Source organism: Pipra filicauda, unplaced genomic scaffold, assembly GCF_003945595.2.
Source record: "Pipra filicauda isolate LSUMZ 115617 unplaced genomic scaffold, ASM394559v2 scaffold50_size3627746_pilon, whole genome shotgun sequence".
In the NCBI taxonomy this organism is placed as follows: Eukaryota; Metazoa; Chordata; class Aves; order Passeriformes; family Pipridae; genus Pipra; species Pipra filicauda.
In genome coordinates this window covers 728,933-748,285 of record NW_024104654.1, presented here as the reverse complement: position 1 = coordinate 748,285, position 19,353 = coordinate 728,933, and the positions used below count along the sequence as shown (strand labels likewise).

General features: G+C 39.4%; 1 protein-coding gene across 1 annotated transcript in view; it reads left to right on the top strand.

The window, feature by feature from the left end:
- Positions 1–17,979, top strand: part of KL (klotho) — a 50,924-nt gene extending 32,945 nt beyond the window's left edge. The window contains exons 2-5 of the mRNA XM_027728935.2: positions 1,407–1,917; positions 6,624–6,892; positions 9,353–10,469; positions 14,244–17,979. Of these exons, the coding sequence (XP_027584736.1) occupies positions 1,407–1,917; positions 6,624–6,892; positions 9,353–10,469; positions 14,244–14,581 (2,235 nt within the window). The 3' untranslated portion in view covers positions 14,582–17,979. The remainder of the gene's footprint in view (positions 1–1,406; positions 1,918–6,623; positions 6,893–9,352; positions 10,470–14,243) is intronic.
- The last annotated feature ends 1,374 nt before the right edge of the window (positions 17,980–19,353 follow it).

The window sequence follows — 19,353 nt, the reverse complement described above, 5'->3', positions numbered from 1 at the left end:
AGCTTGTTGTCCACCAGGACCTCCAGGTCCTTCTCCACAGAGCTGCTTTCCAGCAGGTCAGCTCCCAGCCCCTACTGGTGCAGGGGGTTGTCCCTCCCCAGGTGCAGAACTCTGCATTTGCCTTTGTTGAACTTCAGACAGTTCCTCTCTGCCCATCTCTGAGGTCCTTCTGGAGGACTGCACAGAACTCTGGGGTATTGGCCATTCCTCCCAGTTTTGTGTTGTCATATCTCATATTTTTACGTTTTTACCAATGACCTAGAAAAAAACATGACCATTTCTATGAATGTGTAAATGGCAAAAGATGGGATATTGATTCATGGAGCAGTCAAAATCCTTTGATAAGATAGGTTCAAAGAAAAGATATGTTTTAGGTGAGGAAGGGGTCTGGAGATATGGTAGTTAAGATGAGCATATGCTCACAGTGTAATTCTACGGCCATATAAGCAGAAATAGTGTATTAGATTGTCTCTGGTTTTACTGCTGGCAAGACTACTACTGGCATTTTATGTCCAATCTGCTTCTGCAGTTTAAAACTGATGATGACAAATTGGAAGAGAATCAGAGAAGAGCGATGAGAATGGTTAAAGAGCTTGAAGGTAATGCCTGAAGGTAATGCAAGGCTTCAGGAACTTAATCTGCTTAGCTTTCAAAGGGAACATGAAGAGACTGTTTCAACCGACTATGTAAGATCACAGGAAAGAAATTTGGTAGAAAATACGTCCTCACAGTAAAAGATAAAATTATACCAAGACAAATGCTTAAAATCAGATGCTAGGAGTAAATAGCAAATATTAATAAATTAAATTGAATTATTGGAATAATTTTTCAGGACCTGTGGCAAATTGCTTTTCACCAGACTTTTAAAAATCCAGATTGGTAGTTATATATTCCTATATTGTGTGTTCTGATTGAAAGAGAATAAGTTCAAAGGTGTTTCTTTGTTTTGTATTGTTTCAGAGATTTGGGCAGTTCTTAAGAATAGACTTTCCTTCTTTATATATCTGTGAATCTACAGATAAAGTGATATTCCTATAATGAAAACATGCTTTGAAATATGTTTGGTTAAATGCGTTTTCATTTTCATAAGTACTAGAAGTATGTCTGAATTCAATAATAAAAGTTAATTAAGGTGCCTAGCTAAAAGTGTGTTCACTACCTGGAATATTATCTCTTGGAAAACTGAGATCCATCTTTCCTCAGCCAACTAGCAATTTCTAGTTGATATGTGGTATTTAAGAAAAGTTAATTTAGGTGTTGTAAGTTACTGATGAAAGAATAAGACTGAGCCCTTAAGTGCCGTGTTTATTTGATTACAACGTGACACTGGCTGTCTGTACTTAGACTGATTGTGTTACTTAAAATGGATTTTTGGGTCCTTTAATTACAGTCTTCCTTTTCAACAGGCTCATGCTAAAGTCTGGCATCTCTACAATGACCATTTTCGTCCAACTCAAAGAGGAAAAGTGTCCATTGCCCTTGGCTCACACTGGATAAAACCTCAACGTATGACTGAAAAAAACATAAAAGAATGTCAAAAATCCCTTGATTTTGTACTTGGCTGGTTTGCTAAGCCCGTATTTATAGATGGTGACTATCCAGAGAGTATGAAGAACAACCTCTCATCTCTATTGCCTGAATTCAGTGAAGTTGAGAAGAAGTATATCAAGGGAACAGCAGACTTTTTTGCTCTTTCTTTCGGAGCTACCCTGAGTTTCCAGCTTTTGGACTCACATATGAAATTCCAGCAGTTGGAATCAATCAGCCTGAGGCAACTCCTTTACTGGATAAACAGTGAATATAACAAGCCCCAAATATTCATTGTGGAGAACAGCTGGTTTGTTTCTGGTACTACCAAGAGAGACGATGCCAAATATATTTACTATCTTAAAAAGTTCATTATGGAAACTTTAAAAGGTAGGCCTGAGTTTATATTAATATGTGCTTGAAAAAATCATGAGGCAGTATAGCCTACAGAGATGTGTTAAAGCACCAGTCTGAAAACTGATTTTAGTCTTCAACATTCATCTTGGTACTTTTGAAATGAGACTTCAAATCCCTTTCCTGGGTTTGTTCTTTTCTTGAAGATAGCATTTGGTGAGCTTGATGCTGCTGTCTTTGAAGTCAGCAGGAAAAATTCTACTGTCTTTGGTGGGAGGAAGTGCAAAATGTCTGAACTGTGTTCTCAGTGGACTTAGGAGAGTTTAGTTTGTTATTTATTAATAATTGTTTTCCTTATCTGAATGCATAGGTACAAAACATGAGAATAAATATGTGAGGAGGTAAACACTATGCAATAGGAATTCCTCTGGGAAAAAAAAAAATGAAGACTGAAATAAATAATTTTAAAATGAAAAATTGGAACCTTTTCATTCTGCACCTTGCCCTGACACAAATTTTACATTGATGCAGCTGTGGGCATCAATCACAGTAATCTGAATTTACATCAGTTTAAAGAAAACAGAGTGGTTGAGGTTATATAATCTAAATAACTTAATTTGTTAGCCTATTATTTTTTCCAAACAGGAAGAGAAATACATCACCTTATATGAGGGTTATTTTCTAACTTCCCATTTCCTTATGGAAAACAGATTTTTTCAATCCTAGTAGTCACCAGTAAGCTGTTGGGATGCCCATTTTCACTTTCATTGTATTTTCATTTATTAATTTACAATTTAATAACTGATTTACTCATCTACAGTTTACTGTTCTTGTTTTAAAAAGAGTATTATTGTAGCTATTAGTTCAGATGAGATAGCCATTGTGTTACATTACCATTTTCATACAGTGGATGAGTAAAAGTAGCTTTTATTTTATTCTCAGCACTCATGAAGATGCGGAGGACTCCCCAGTTGGTTTCATCTGCTATCCCACAAACCTAATTATTGCAAATAAATTAAAAGGTGAAAAAGTACCTGAGTCAGTTCTTTTCCAGAAGAATGGAAGCAAAACAGTAACTAACTGTTGCAAGTACAGTATCACTAGTTTGCATGAAGTCAGATGAAGAGCTCATCTTCATGAAGGAGTCATATTTCAATTGCCCCTATTTCTGCTTAGTTTTCAAATTGCTGGAAATACATACATGGATCTGCCTTTTAAGCACAGCTGTCTGGAAGCAATCTCAATTTACAAAGTGTCTTTCCTTTTAATGTGTCACTCAGTAAATAGTAATAACAGCAACAACAGTATGACAAACTTGTCATATTAACTTAAGAATACTAGCACTTGACTAAACCTTTTATAGAAAAAAAAAAAGAAAAAAGAAAGCGGAGACAGACTGGATCTATAGAAGGGACTTTGTTGTCATTAAAATGAAAATTATTGCACCCAAATCTTCTGCTGTTAGAATCTGCAAAATGCAATGTAAATACCAAAGTTCTTTATGCAATACCTGGGGGAATTTAGTTGAGAAAGATCCACAAAACACATTGTGCATGTTGTACCTCATTAAAGAACTAAGACAAAGGCACATGTTTTCTCTCTGAAGAGAGAAATAAGCAATAAAACACTGCAATATGTGTTCTTGAACTATTTGCCATGAGATTCATTCTAGCAGTCAAGGGACAGTGAAATGACTTTGGAGCTATAGCACTGAGAAGCAAGGATAATTAATTTAGACACAGAGCTGAATAAAGGTGGCTTTGCTGCTTGCTAGATCTGGATGGTATCTTTGCCTTATTGTGTGCATGCACTGATTCAGACAAACTTCTTATTTCTGCATCTGCATTAACAAGTAAATGCAGCCCAGTTGGAGCAAGCCTGTACAGTAAAAACAGTTGGTGTTGAGGGCCAGGTGTCCACACTGTGTATACTCCTGAAGCCCATTTCTGCATTAATTTCACCTAAAAGTAACCCAGGTCTTGCATCCTGAGACCACTCTGTAATGTAAACCAAAGCACGATGAGAGAGATTTGCTCAAGAAGTGTGCTCCTGATTTCAGCTGAGCTGCTTATGTAGGTGTCTATTCTGATACTACATGTGGTAGACAAGCTCTGTACATGTTTCTGGTGGGGTTTTTTTGTTTGTTTGGTTTTTTGTTTGTTGGTTTGGTTTGGGCTTTTTTTTTGGTTGTTGTTGTTTTTTGTTTTTTCTTGTTTGTTTTTGTTCTGGGAAAGGATCTCTATTTGGGATTCACAGCCCTAAATCCTTTTACTATTTTTGATTTTTCTTTTCTTCCAGACACCATTTAAGGTTGATTAGAGTAAATAGAGCTGTAATATAAAGTAGTTGAATTTTAATTAGAGTTGCTAATTGGTTGGAGATGTCTTCTCACATATGTAGCTATCTCACCATTTACTCTGGGGTCATATTCACTTCCCAGCTCTGTCTGTGGTGCAACAAATAAATGAATTGTGTCTTGTAAGGCAGAGCATGTTTACTAGGAGGGCATGCAAGTTCCTCTGGGCCATGTTGACTAGTGGAGGGGTTAGGTCATTGTCTGGGGAGTTAACAGGCCTGAATTCAGAGTCTTAAGGAGCAGAGGAGCAGCCGGGCCCCTGACAGGGCGGGACCAAGCTCTTCTCGGACATGTGCAGAGGCAAAACATAGATCCTGGGCACCTTCCACATGGAAGCAGGGGCTGAAAGCTTCACACGCCTCACCGTCAGACACCAGGGTTGGAGAGCAGCTAAGCAGAGGGTTTTAAAGATCTGTATTTGATCCTTATGAGTCTGCCGTGTTTCCTTGGACGACTTCTGCATTACTGAGCTAAGCAGAGCATGTGCTGAACTGCTGTTTAATTTTTAATCCAGCTCTGGCAGAGTTCTGGTCTGTACAGTGTCACACTTTAGGCATACTGTGCAGGATTGCTCAGGACAGGAGTTACTTGCAGTGGGTAGTATGGACAAGGCCACTAAGTTTCAGAAGCAAGGACAGTTTAGGTTTCAGTCTGCCTGGTTTGCACACCAACAGACATAAAGAAAACAAGGGAGACATAAAAAGGAAAAAGAAAAGGGGAAAAAAAAGAACACATTAATTTTCATAGTGGTTTTCCAGTAATGTGCAATCCATGTGGAATACTGTGTTTGAGGCTTCCAGACTTCTAGGAACTTTCAACATTTTTTCAAATTACTTCTTTAGTAGGTGACACTTAAAAGTTAATACATTTTTAAAGAAGGATTTGAGGGGGATTTTTACGAGGTGCTCAGGAAGTGTGGGAGTGCTGTGTGATGACTTACAGAAGGGGTGAGATGCTGTTCAAAGAAATTCTCACTGAGACCAGTTAACAGAGTGAACCTGTATTGGCTTTTACTCTGCTGGCATGGCGGATGTCATCATGGATGCATGCAGACGTTAGAAAAATACTGACATTTGCCAAACACAAAAGAACGATGCCTTTAGAGGGAGAAATATTCCATTTCCTTAGACATTTTCTCATGACCTTTGGCGGAGACTGGGCCAAATTTGTTGCTTATTTAACTGCATTGTTCATTTAATTGATTCAAATAGGGTTACAATCAAGAATCCATGTGGTCCTTTGTAACTGATTGTAATGAGGTACAGTGATAAAACCAGGAAATTAGGATCTTGATATTCTGGTTGCCTGAAATAACGCTTTCAGTGTTAGTAGGCTGGAAAATACTATGTTCAGTCAGTACCCAGTTTGGGTTGACAGAAGATGGTGAGTAATAAAGATAAACTTTGCCGCCTACAGAGCCAAACACGAGTTCAGAAGAACATTTAAGAATGTGCTTAAATGCATTGCTGAATTAGGGTGGGTCTAATTATGTAATTCAAATAAGCACACTCCTTTGTGCTTTCCTGGAGATGAGCCTTGCCCAGGAACATTTTGCTAAATTTCAGTGTTTAATAAAACTAAAAGTGAGTATCATTTGGAATCTTAAAATAAAACTGGTGCTGGTAATACTAACAGATGTCAGTAGACCCTGCTATTAACCTTCAGTGTGTGGTAATTCTTAGAAGTCAAACAGTTGACCTAGAACATATGCGTATTTTTAGAAATTCTTAAATATTTAAACTGGAAAATGCTATTCCATAAAAGATGTAAAAAGGCAGAATTATCAAATAAACAGAGTCTTCCTGCATTATCATTTCTACCTAAATTCTGTGGTTTTAAAAATTCGTGAGCACACCAAGAGTGCTGTCAGGGTTTTCTCAATACATATTTGTTGTGGCGGGAGGGGGAGGAGAAAAAACAAAAGAGTATAACTTTTGTTTGCATGCAGAGTAGTGCTGCAGTAAGGGCACTTAAGCTCCCTGGGTGTGAGCTGCAGTGTGTGATTAGCAGAGGGCAGTGCAGCGCAGTCACCAGTTCAGTTGCTGCAGATGGTTCAGGTGCAGCATGCTCTGCTCTAAGGCTGAGGTTTGGCTCACCTAATTAGCAGCACTGCTCAAACCACTGCTGCATGGCTGCTCTTTCTAAATCTTGCTTATTTAAAGCCAAGCCAGGTACCTCTGCTGCCTTGCACGGTGCACCCATAACCTGGCGGCTCCTTGAGTGCAGTTGAAATATCTTCCCTGAAAAGGCTTTGAGGCAGGCCCTGAGTACTTATCTGACCTATTGCATTGTTCTTACACAAGAATGCAGCAAACATTGCTGATACAGTGTAATGTACAGAGGAAAAACGAGCACTACGATAAATTTGGGTTTGTTCTTTCCTCAGCTATCCGGTATGATGGAGTTAATGTGTTTGGCTACACAGTCTGGTCCCTCCTGGATGGCTTTGAGTGGCACAGGGGATACAGCATTCGACGTGGATTGTTTTATGTTGATTTTCAAAGCCATGACAAGAAGCTGATGCCCAAATCTTCTCTTTTATTCTATCAAAAGCTGATACAAAAAAATGGGTTCCCACCTTTGCCTGAAAACCAGCCCATAGAAGGTATTTTTCCGTGCGGCTTTGCTTGGGGAGTTGTTGACAACTACATTCAGGTGAGTCTGATAGTAAAGGCAGCAGACTGTCCAGCCAGATCAGTGCACGAGTTCATAGTGATACATTTGCTGAATAGTGTCTTTGCCAGTATGCATTACCACATACCAGTGCCGCAAGGAGACGGGTACAAGGGTTTTGTGCCGAACACTGTGTCTTTCCCTCTTCACCAGGCTTTCTGTGTTTGACCAAAGAGAACCAGTCACATTGAGATACAATAACATCTTAGAAAAACTTACAGAAGTGAAAAGTGGTCTGATGCTCATCTTCCCTGGACATATGTCATCTGTTACAGGAAGTCAGTTCTTTTCAAAGGGAAGTTGATTAAAACTGCTGAAGTGTATATATGTTTTAGAAAACTTCCTGAAAACTCTTAAAATTCCAGTGATGTGTTTCTACATCTTGTGCATATATATCCTGATGCTGTCATTAGAGTGATTTTGTGTAAAAGGAAGTAAACAAGATTTAGGTGAAATTTCTGTATTCCTTCTTTTTAATTTTATGTCATACTGTGTCTGATGGAGGCCTGCAGTGCCCCTGGATAGCACCTAGCTAGATTATGGATCCAATTCACAGCTCTTACTCTTTATTTCAACTAATTTGATACTTTGGGAGAATCTTTCAAATTTTAAGACTTTATAGCATGAATAAAAACTGTAGCTTAGTTATGATCTCTTTAACTGTTTGGCTCTGTAATTCTCAGATGCTATTTTGGCTTGCAGGGCTTTTCTAACCACAGTAAAGAGGTGTAAATTCAAAGGCTTGATCCAAGAACAGAATTTTTAGTTTACATTTTCCACAAAGACGGAATCTTTCTTAAGGCTAGAGTGTGAGGGGCTTATTTGTTTTTTCTCACTCCAGAAATAAGATCTGACTTTTTTCTCTTGAAAAATACTGCCGCTTCCTTACCTGGTGCACTGATTTCCAAGAAAATTCAAGTCATTATCCTCCTAGATTAAGACAGATTAAGAATTGGAAGTGGAATTGCTGCTTTTGGAATCAATAGCAACGATGAAGTTGCGGAGTCAGTCAGCCTACGACAGTTAAAAAAATCCCTCTCATCCCTAAAACCTTCAAAGCTGAATATTTTCATTTCAGAAGGCCATTCAAACATTTTGTGCTGTAAGGCTTAGGTAGTGTGATTTGTAGATGCATCACAGTGGAAAAACTGTTTTGACAGCATTCCCACAGTATTAGTGGAAATGCATGCTTTAGTAATCTACAAGGGACAATTCTCCAGAAAAGCAATTTCCCTCAGACATGCTGTTTTTTATTACTTTCTTCTATAAGCACAGTACTGACCTCTCCGGAGAAAATAGCAACTGATTTTCAGCAGCTTCTTTACACAGTTTTTAGAGCCTCAGCTACAAGTTGAACACTGGTTGTAGGCTGACACCTGCTTTTCAAACAGAGGGCAGGACAAGGAAATCTGAACTCAGGGGGAACCACACACCAAAGGTTGAAAAGAAGAGGACAAATAAAGGCATGTGGTACTAGTATCCTGTGGTTTGGATCTAGAAAGAGTTACCCAAAGTACGACTGAGGAGATTTTACGCTGGGTGTTATTTTAAGTAATTGAACTTTTTGTTTTCTAGTCCTTACTGTGTTGGTGAGGTTCATTAAAAAGTGAAGGTATAATTCTGAGTGACCCTGAGAAGATAATCTTCTGCTGTATTAATATGTCATACAGGCAGTTCTGACATTTGAAACTCTAAAGCCTTATGGGAAGTGGTTTTTTTTGTTGGAGTGACATATAGTGGGTTTTCTCAGAGGCCCAAAACAAAATTGATTCAATTACCAACAGCCTGCTGAAATAGCTGGGAAATGAGTTCAGTATGAGTTAAATAAAAAAGGATGTCTTTAGCAAGAAGGAAAAATTTTGCTTGTCAACTGAATTTGTGCTAAAATCAAGTACAGAGCATTACTCATCTTTCATCATAGTCAGGAAAAGAACAGAACAGAGAAGTGATGTTGCATTCATTCTTTTACTGCATTCAGGGAGTGATCTTGAAACTGAATGTACTGGGTAATTTACAACAGACAGTCTCTCTGTAGGCCTTTCTTAATCTTGAAAGAAAAACATTTTAAAAATTACTGTAGTCTTGACTGAAGGTCTGCTTCTCTGGAGGTCTGTCACAGGCTTAGTGCCTTATCCCTGAGCAATCACTTGTTTCTTATGCAAACTGGAACAACTTGGAGAAGATATAAACATGGTGACCATTAGCATAAGCTTGTTTGAAAAGTAGGGTGAAAATGATACATAGATTTGGTACTTTGCTGACCTCACATGTTAATAAAAAATTAATTCATTCATATAAGCCCATTCATATGCCAGTATCAGAGATGCTAAATACAATTTTTTGACTTAAAATTTTCTTTTACTTGTTGTGCCTGATGGTTATGATGTTCCCACCTACCTAGTTCAAACAGCTTGAATTTGGTATGTTTCTTATTCTACCTAGGTAGACACGACACCTGCCCAGTTTCTCGACTCTAGTGTTTATGTGTGGGATGTTCACCAGACGAAGAAGCTTATTAAAGTGGATGGAGTTTACACCTCGAAACGCAGGCGTCACTGTGTTGACTTTGCTGCTATCAGGCTCCAGATCTCTCTTCTGCAAGAAATGCATGTCACTCACTTCCATTTTTCACTGAAATGGTCTTTAATCCTTCCTTTAGGTAACCTTTCTCTAATCAACCATACACTTGTACATTATTATCAGTGTTTTGCTAGTGAACTTCTCAGAGTTAACATAACTCCTGTTGTTGCTTTATGGCAACCTATGATTGAGAATCAAGAGCTTCCGGTTTCCCTTGCCAAATATGGAGCTTGGGAAAACACAGAAACTGTTCAGGCTTTTGTTGAGTATGCCAGATTCTGCTTTACAAGTCTTGGGGACCATGTCAAATTTTGGATCACCATGAATGAACCGTCTGTGAAAAACTTGACATATACTGCAGGGCACAACCTTTTGAAAGCCCATGCGCAAGTATGGCGTCTTTATGACAAAGAATTCAGGAGATCTCAGAAGGGTAAAATATCTATAGCTTTGCAAGCTGACTGGGTAGAACCAGCTTGTCCCTTTTCCAGGAATGACCAAGAAGTTGCTGACAGAATTTTAGAGTTCGACATTGGCTGGCTTGCGGAGCCCATCTTTGGGAATGGTGACTACCCAGAGGTAATGAGAGCATGGCTTCACCGAATAAACAGTGTTGACCTGTATAATTTTCACTTACCTTATTTCTCAGAAGACGAAAAGAAGTTAATACAGGGCTCATTTGATTTCTTTGCCTTGAGTCACTACACTACTACCCTTGTGGGCTCGGAGAAGGAAGATGCAGTAAAATACGACCACTACCTTGAAGTTCAAATGATCAATGACATCACATGGCTCCACTCTCCCAGCAGAGCTGCAGTAGTGCCCTGGGGACTGCGTAAATTGCTCATGTGGGTTAAATCAAAGTATGGCGATATCCCAATTTATGTTATGGCTAATGGAATCGACGATGACCAAAATACAGTGCATGATAAGCTCCGAGTGTATTACATACAGAATTACATCAATGAAGCTTTAAAAGGTAAGGAACCATAGGCGGTTTATAAGTCACAAATCCCACTATTATATTAGTGTACATGGTGTGATAGAGGATGTTTAACTTAAAAAAAAAGTCCTCTGTAGAATACTTCATAAATAAAATGTTACGACAGCATAACAGATAGTTTTCCACTTGATTTATGATTGATTGGTGTTACTAAACATAAGGAAGACTGACCTTGCTCATATTCTGCATAAGACAGCAGAAGAACTTTTCTATGGATTCAATAAATTAAAATACATGTTATGTGAGTAGCTCCACATGTATTTAGTCAGTATTTCATCTTATTGCACTTCTACTGTTGCTTTGCTTTGTTGCCTCTCTCCACTGATGTGCCTCAGGGCTGGGTATGAGTTCTGTTCCTCAGCTGTCTCTGTATCTTATCCAACAGTGATCTTATCCAACAGTAATCTTCATAATAATTCAGCTGTCTACCTCATTATGCCATTTCCTGGACTGTTTCCTGCTATTCAGAACACAAACCAGTCTTTTTCTCTGTCTCAAAGATTTGTAAATTATAAGGCAAAAAGGAGGCATTTTGAGTCATCCTGTCCTACAACACGTGCTGTTTTTCCCGAAAAGCGCAAGACCAAATGAGATAATTTTTACTGAGGAAAAATCTTCTGCACCTCACTATAAGCTGTTGTAGTGTGTATACAGATATAGATAAATCTCGCTTCTAGTATTAATTTCTTTAGCTTCATCTTTAAGCAATTTTTGTTATGCATTTCCACATGTATTTTACTTTTGTAGGTATTCACAGACAGAAGACAAGCTATCTCTCATTTATCTCTTTGATAGATAATACAGACGAAGCTCTTTGTGTCCCTTGCTATAAAACATCATTTCAAACTTGTGAATTATTAAGCTTTTCCCTGTGTGCCAGTATTCCTTATGAGCGGGGTAAACCCAGACCTGGACACACCATTCCTGCCACAGCCACACTTATATCTCAGGCAGGTATAATGTAACCTCTTACCGTCCTCTTTCCTACATCCAAGCAGGTCGTTAGCCCTTTTGACCATGACAGCATGTTGGTTACACACACTCTGTGGTGATTTACTGAGATTTTAAACTTTAAAACAGAGGCAGAAATCTTCCCCCACCCCCACCAAGCAGAACTGCCTCTGCCAAAGTAGGTCTGCTTGTTCTTTGACATCTTCACATTTGGTCATTTCAAATGCCAGCTGCTTGCTTGTGCAAACCTTGCAACACTTGCTGAATTGTGTCTCTAATCTTTGTGTTATTTGCAAACTTTGTGAGAAATAGTTTTACATTTATTTCAGGTTGCTGATATATTTAAGATCATTAAATAACTCAGTGCTAAAAGCCAGTTTCCATGATCATGGTAGAAATTTACCTACTGTGACACTTACTTACCTCCAATTGCATTTGTAGACTGACTTATTACTTCTATTTGAGACCAGTTGAAATCTGTTTATTATGGGCTCCCCTTGACCTTAAAACACTCTATTTTCTTGATCTAAATGCCATATAATACCAAGTCAGTTGCCTTGTGAAGTTCTAAGTATATAACTTAAAACATCATTACTTTATTGATCGGCTATCTCATAAAAAAGATGTCAAGTTAGTCTGACAAGATTTATTTTCCATAAGGTAAAGCTCATTGGCATTAATCATGTATTATCTCCTGTAATTCTTATTTATCAAGCCTTATATAATCTGTTCCACTCTTTTGATAGGTAGTGAAGGATGCCTGGCAGTTCCGTAATTTGCTAGGTCATCCTGTCCGCTCCATTAAGTATTGGCTTTAACTTCCTCCTCTGTAATTTCCACCTCTTTCACAAATTACTGAATTTAATATCAAGTGCTCAAAATTTCATTCTCCAGCATTTTGCAGCATTGGCTGCATATTTTGTACATCTATAGTTAAAAAACATATCTTGGCTGTATTTGGGCTTGTGATTTCAAACTGTTTCTTCTGTGTTGCTTGTCTCTCCTTCCTACCACTTTAGACCATACCAGTTCTTGGCACTTCTGTTTTCAAAGTACCTATGGATGTGAGTTTTTCTCCCAATTCCCATTAGTGAGAACACCTGCTCATCCCCTGTTTTTTACAGAACTTTGCCATTTGTACTGTTCTGGTACAATATCCCCCCAGTCACTTCTTTCTCCCCTCTTCTGTCCCGATTGTAAATAGCTCCTGTGTTTTTCAGCCTAAGCATCACGTGAGCCTATGTTCCTATCTTTTTACCTTCTTTGTCATGGATAAATATATCCCTGCTAACTAGCCATCACTCTCCCACTTTAGACACCATACACTCCTCCATAGTGTTTGGTCCATCAGCTCTGGTATTGTGCTTTTGGTACTTTTGTCCTTGTCATTACATAACCTTGGCATCATGACTGATTCAGGTTTCTCCAAGACTTGCATTTTTTTTCTGCAAGACCCTGTGCAGTAATGAAGGTGGATTACAAATCTTGTGTCCTTACCTCAGTGTCGCACTGTAGAGGAATAATAGGGGATTTGGTACATGTATGCTCTTCTTGTAAAGTCCCTGTTGTGCCTTCTTTCTCCAGCTGGTTTCAGGGACTGCATGTGGAAATATTTGTGCATGTAATGTTGCTCACCTGCATTGTTCCAGGTGAGCCAACAGGTTTGTGCAGATAAATGATTCCAGAATGCAGTACAGGACCCTTTAGACTGAGGCTGTATTTTGAAGTACTTTGTACCCTGTTTAAGTTCATCTTTGCCAATTGAAAACAAAAACCAGCAGTAACCATTTATGTAACACCATTAAATCCACCTGCAGCTCTAAAACACAAACTAATTATCCAGGGTAGCAGCTCTGTAAAAGGGCAGGTAAATATTATTTCATTTTAGATGTGAAAAGTACATTAGACATGCTAAATGTCTTGCATGTGGCCGCAGAAAATTATTTCCAGAGGTGTATGAAAATTCATCATTTGTTAGCTTTCAGTCCCATGTTCATCTGCTAGAAGATGTTCCTTTAATTTGTTAAAACAGTGATTTGAGAGATAAAGTATTACACTTTGTGTTTACTACCTTGGATTGATTGTTTTTGTCAAGCGGGATGGATGGCTCAAGGTTAACACTCCAGGTGCTGGACCTCTTCCAGTAGCTGAGTTAGCAGTATGGATTGTGGACATGTTCTCAATAAAGACTAATACAGGTCATCTTGGATCAGAAACTTTGGTCAATAACGAGAGAGGGCTGTGATTTGCATAACCTTTCCACTTGCACTGGTGATATCCCAGTACATGACCTCAGCATGGGTGCACATCTTTTTCTTGTGTCACTGTGCCTTTGCTACTGAGAAGTGCAGCCTGACGTCCTCAGTTCCTTGACTGTCCCCATCAGGAGGTGCCCTGCAAAGGGAGAAGGAGCAATCAGAGGCACAGGCTGCAGAAGTGTAGGTGCAGGAAACTCCAAACCTGCATTCTTTCATGCATAACAAAGACCCATCTTTTCATGATAGGCTCTGTGCTGATCGTTACACACAGTCAGGCACTCACAGCTGTGTTTACCAAGCACAGGGAAATAAATTGCAGGATACTCGCAGATCACACTGTCTGGCAATGGCTGACAGATTCTTACTTTTTATGAGAAACACTTCACAGATGTACTTGTACCTTACCTTATTTTGGGAAGGAGAAGTGCAGATGTGGGTTTAACATCCCCCTGCCCCTCCTTTATGTATGGGCATATAGTACTGCTCTTGAATGCCAAAGTGACATTGATTCATTGCTTCAACCCTTTGTTTTCTTTTGCAGCTTACACCTTGGATAACGTTAACCTGCAAGGATATTTTGTCTATTCTTTTAATGACAAGACTGCTCCTAAATATGGTCTCTACAGTTACGTTGCAAATCAATATGAACCAAAGCCTTCTATGAAACATTACAGAGAAATAATTGACAATAATGGTTTTCCTGGTCCTAAAGCTCCTGAGTTGCTGTGTCCAGAACAGGTTGTCTCGTGTCCTGAATGCCACTTCTTCCGAACCAGAAAGTCATTATTAGCCTTTATCTCTTTCATATTTGTTGCTTTTATTGTTACTATATTCTTCATTACTTACTACTCCAAGAGGGTAGAAAGAAGGTATAAATAGAGCTACCCCTTTGAATACATCACTCACTGTCCTTTTTCTTGCATCCCTTTGGGAAATCTGAAATAAGTGCACAATTGCTGATTGCTTCAGCATTTACATTGCCTGATACTGCAGGACATTGACATTGAGAAGAGATTGCTAGCATATGGCTTCCAGAAATAATTTTCTCTGGTTTAGTACATTTGGTTTATGACCAGTCCTTAATTCCTGTGGTTGGAGTTGTATCACAATTTTCTCTGGAACCTTTTGTTGAGCAGATGTTTTCCCCTTCTTGGTTTTGCCTTGCTGAGTTGGACAGGTTTAAGTATATTTTGAAAACGTGGGGTGATGGAAGAGTCTGAATGTCAAATTCTCCAAGAGAAGACTGGGTTGAAACAAAATGGCTTACTTTTCCATATTAGGGTTTAATGCTGATGTTGCTTAATCAGAACCAGAACCTGACTGGAGCAGGGATTGTGACTGAGAAGAAAGATGGGAGAGAATTGCACAAAGCAGTGCCAGGGTAAAGAACACCTCCTTTCCTAAAGCAGATGCAGGGAGAGGAGCAGGGGGAAATGAGTCTGTGCTGCTGGGAGCTCTGGGTAAATCACTTAACTACTACTGAGGCTGCATCTGACTTCAGGATGCCAGTGGGGAATTTCAGCTAAAGGAACTGTGTCTTTCTTGGGGGGAAAGAAGCAGGAATATGTCTGGGGATTTCAGGGGTCATGCCATCTTGCTGGGAAGAGATGGGAAGGGCTTCTCTTTGATTTGCTCAGAAAAAAAAAAAAAAAAGCAAAGAGCAGGAACTGGGATGTCTTTCAGTTGGCAGAAAGCTGCATGCCTGACCCTGTGCCCTGTTGCCCTGTACCCAGGGACATGGCAGGCCTAGGGCACCCCATTCCTCCTCAGAGCTGCACAGAGCTGTCACTCTGCTGCTACCTGGCTACTTACCCGCTGGAAACTTGTGGGAACTTAGTAGGATGGTCTCTGCGTGCCATTTGTGTTGAGCGCAGAGACTTTAACTCCCAGTATTTTGGTGTAGTAGTCCAGCACTTTATTGCTGCTTTTGCCAGGGTCTGAGTCTGTGGAGCTGTTGGTTCAAGCCTCTTACAAGTTGATTGGAGGTTCTCCTTTGAGCAACTGGCCCTGGCAGCATTTCATCCCAAAGTATTACTGAATGTCTGAGGGCCTCTTGTTTTTCTCTCAGCAAGATAAAATAGCAAAATATTAGCATCATTTTTTATTAGTAGAAATAGAGAGAGAATGGGAAAAAGTCCCATGTTATTTTGCCTGCCTTGTGAATTACTGCATTAGGAGGGTCCTCAGTATAAAGCAGTGTGGTCATTTTTCTCCGTTCCCTGAACTCTAGGCCTGCATCGCCTTCAGCTATAATTGTATTTTTATTGCTATGTGAATGATGTCACTCACTGGAAAGAATATTTTAAAGGAAATGTGCTTTGTGTTAATTAAGAATTATTTATCTACTAAAGCTGATTATGCTGTATTTAATGTGATGTTTATCTACTAGATTACTAGAAGATGACTAAATGACCTCCCAGGGTTCCTTTTAATCTGAAAACTCTGATTCTATGATTCTATACTGTAAATTAAAACTTACCTATGAAATACTATTTTAATTTGTAATTTAAGATTATACTTTTCTTGAATTATGCATAGAAATAGAAAAGAATTAGTATCTTATCATAATGATTAATATATTTGTCCTCTAGATCTAGTCTTAAAATGGTCTCTCTTTGCATTAATGTATATTTTGGTATTGAGATTAAGGTCAAAAATTCAGTGTAAGTGATGAAGTATTAAAAAATGTATAAAAATTATTTATAGACTGATAGGATTTGCTGAAGAAGAGAACATTTCAAACTGCTGTATATTTATTTGTTGGTGCCTGGTGCACTGTGGAGAAGAAATAGCTTTCCCTAAATATATGAAATGCCAAATGGCTTTCTCTGTGGCATGGCCATGAATCACCTTGCAATGCATTACACCAGCAGTCAGATGCCTTTGCAGTATGTAACAAAATGTGATATTCATTTAACACAAAATGTATCTAGGTCACACCCAACTTATGTGTTACATGTGTGTGTGTATGTATGTTATATATTTTACTGTTGGTAAAACAAAATGAGTCTGAGCCTGGTCTTTCTGAGAAGCCAGGCATACATACCTCCCCTGAGTTTGAGGGGATTCAAGGGGCCTGGGCAGGGCAAATCTGGAAGAGTGCAGGTGCCATGCTGGTGGGCACTGGTCTGTCCTGCTGCTTCACTAGCAGTTACCATCCATCCAGTCTCTGCTGTGTGCTGTGGAATGGCCCAGCCACAGCACAGTGTGTGAAAAAGCAGCCCCAGCACGGAGGAGACCTGGCAGGCTCTTCCCATAGAGGCTGGGTGATATGTAACCACTGACAGGCAGATGGCACCAGCTGGATATCTAATTTGTAGGTAAATTGGGATTTGTTGCTGTGTAATCATATCATCTCATGGTGCCGTGACCCATGGAACTAACGCAGCCTTTGGTGCAATTGCCTTCAGAACAGTTTTTAAATATCGCTGCAGAGCACTGACTGGCTTGAGCTGGGCACAGCAGTTGCCAAAGCCTTCTCCTAAGCATCCTGCCTGTGGTGCTGCCTGTGCATAGCAGTGTGCAGCTCTCAGCCAGCGAATTGCATGATGATGGGCTAGGGAAAATACACGCTGGTCTGATGGAGATAATGGTATGGTTTTGCCTTGGGAATCTGCCTCATTTTGTGTAATCAGGGTCCAGTGTGAGTTTCCTGTCAAATCTTCTAAAAAAACCTCACCCTTCACTAACAAAGAAGCCCCTGAATAGGCAAAGACTGCACACCCGTTCAAGGAGAACCGCCGTGTGCTTGTGCAAACTGATGCGGTAATCACCTCCTGCAATCCAGCCGTGGGCTGTGGGGCACTTGCTCCCTTCAGTGCTCATATGTGAGCAGTGATCTGGCACTTCCCCCGTCTGTGCATCTAGGGCAGAAATGCCGACAGTAGCAAGGACTTCGAGCAGAGGGGGCTCCATAGTCAGTCTGCAAAGACAGCTCGGTGGAGGATGGTGGTTTATTTTCTGAAGAGCAACAGGGCTCTGCATGTTTAACATCCAGTTTCTTAGGTAGATTACTTTATTTTTAACTGTGTTTCTAGAATGAAATGTTGTTGCCAGTTTACTCAATGCTTCAGATTAAACATGTTGTAAAATACAAAATTGTATTTTTATTCAAAATATTTTTGTGATGTGAGTGCAAAGCTTCTGGTTTATTTCTTGAAAAGATTGTGCACAGTGACTGTGGGAAGAATGTCTTTGTAAATGACAGGATGAATGTTCTATTGTTTTTATAACAATCTCAGAAGTGAAATAAAGATACTGAATGTAACAAATTGTAACATGATCTTACTGTTTAATCTGTCTAGTTTCTCTGCCTGCAGCATGAAGTACAGAGTACCTCAGGAGAGGCTATTATGATAACTCTGCAAGGAGTTCATGTTGCTGTTTGTTTTTCCAGTGCCACATAAATAACTGTAACTTTTGTTGGAGATTGCTGGGGCCTGTGGCTAAACAGATGTTTTTCCAACAGACCCAGGGGTTTGGAGGGGTTTTTGTTATTTGAATTATTTTTTTCTTAAAGTCACTGTTTCTATTTAGAAAACCTATGGAAGTAACCATACCAATATAAGAGTGTTTTGGTGCAATAGCTTATTCCATAGTAACACTGCAGTAAATTTGACAATTCTTCTATTCCAGTAGAGTTACTCACAGGCTTGAGGGATTTTGTCAGCATAACTGTGCACCAAACATTGAGTTTGTGGCATCTTTGTTAAACATCTTAAGGAATGGAAATGTCAAGACTAAAGGAAGTGGGAACAGAAATGGACAAAACCGATGAATAGGACAGGGACCATATAAGTCCAAGTATGTTTAAACACCCAACTTGCCCTTTTTTGCTTACACTGTATTGTTTTGCTTTCGAGTCACTTAGAAAACTTTATCTGTTCATTCTGCTTGCAAAAACTGCTTAGGTGAAAATGCCCTTATTCAGGGTGAAGAAGTCAGTTTTAGGTGCCAGACTTCAACTTCAGCAGAGAAAGTTCAGTCCTGTTCCTCCTTCAGTCAAGCAAAGCCAAGAAAAGGAGGCATGGAAAAGAAAAGAGAAGGCTCTTCCTGTCTTGGATGTGCCACTCATGAATTGCCAAACCACCACCTTTCACCAGCCATCTCAAGGCTATAGCTGATGTGGGCTTGTTAAGCCCACCCTTTTTATTTTTCCTGACTAGTTGAACAGGAACACCACTGTCAAACAGTTCTGAGAAAATTAATATTTTTAAGAAACCAGAAAGTTGAAATAACAGGAGCCTGCAGCCAGGACACTTGTGAGTGCTGACATGTTGCTGGCTATTATTTTGTAATGTTTTCTGTGTTTCTGAAGGAGTGGCAAAAGTGCCAGCGAGGCAGAGAGAAGCCAGGGAAAATACTAAAGTAGGGCAGAAAAGCCACAGGCACAAGCAGATGTGTGAGTTCCTTGCTCTGAGAGTTGAGTGAGCAGTCCCCTTCTGTGGGGATGGGCCACGGGACTTCAAATATTCTTTGTTAAAAAATTAAAATTTTTTTAAAAAGAATCTACTCTGAAAACTCCCTACCTCCCTTAATGACATATTTCTCCCTTAATGACATACCTCCTACATGATGAATTTAACTGTCAAAAGCCTTTTTCCCATCACAAGAATTATTCACAACACCATATGGTGAAGCATTGTTATATG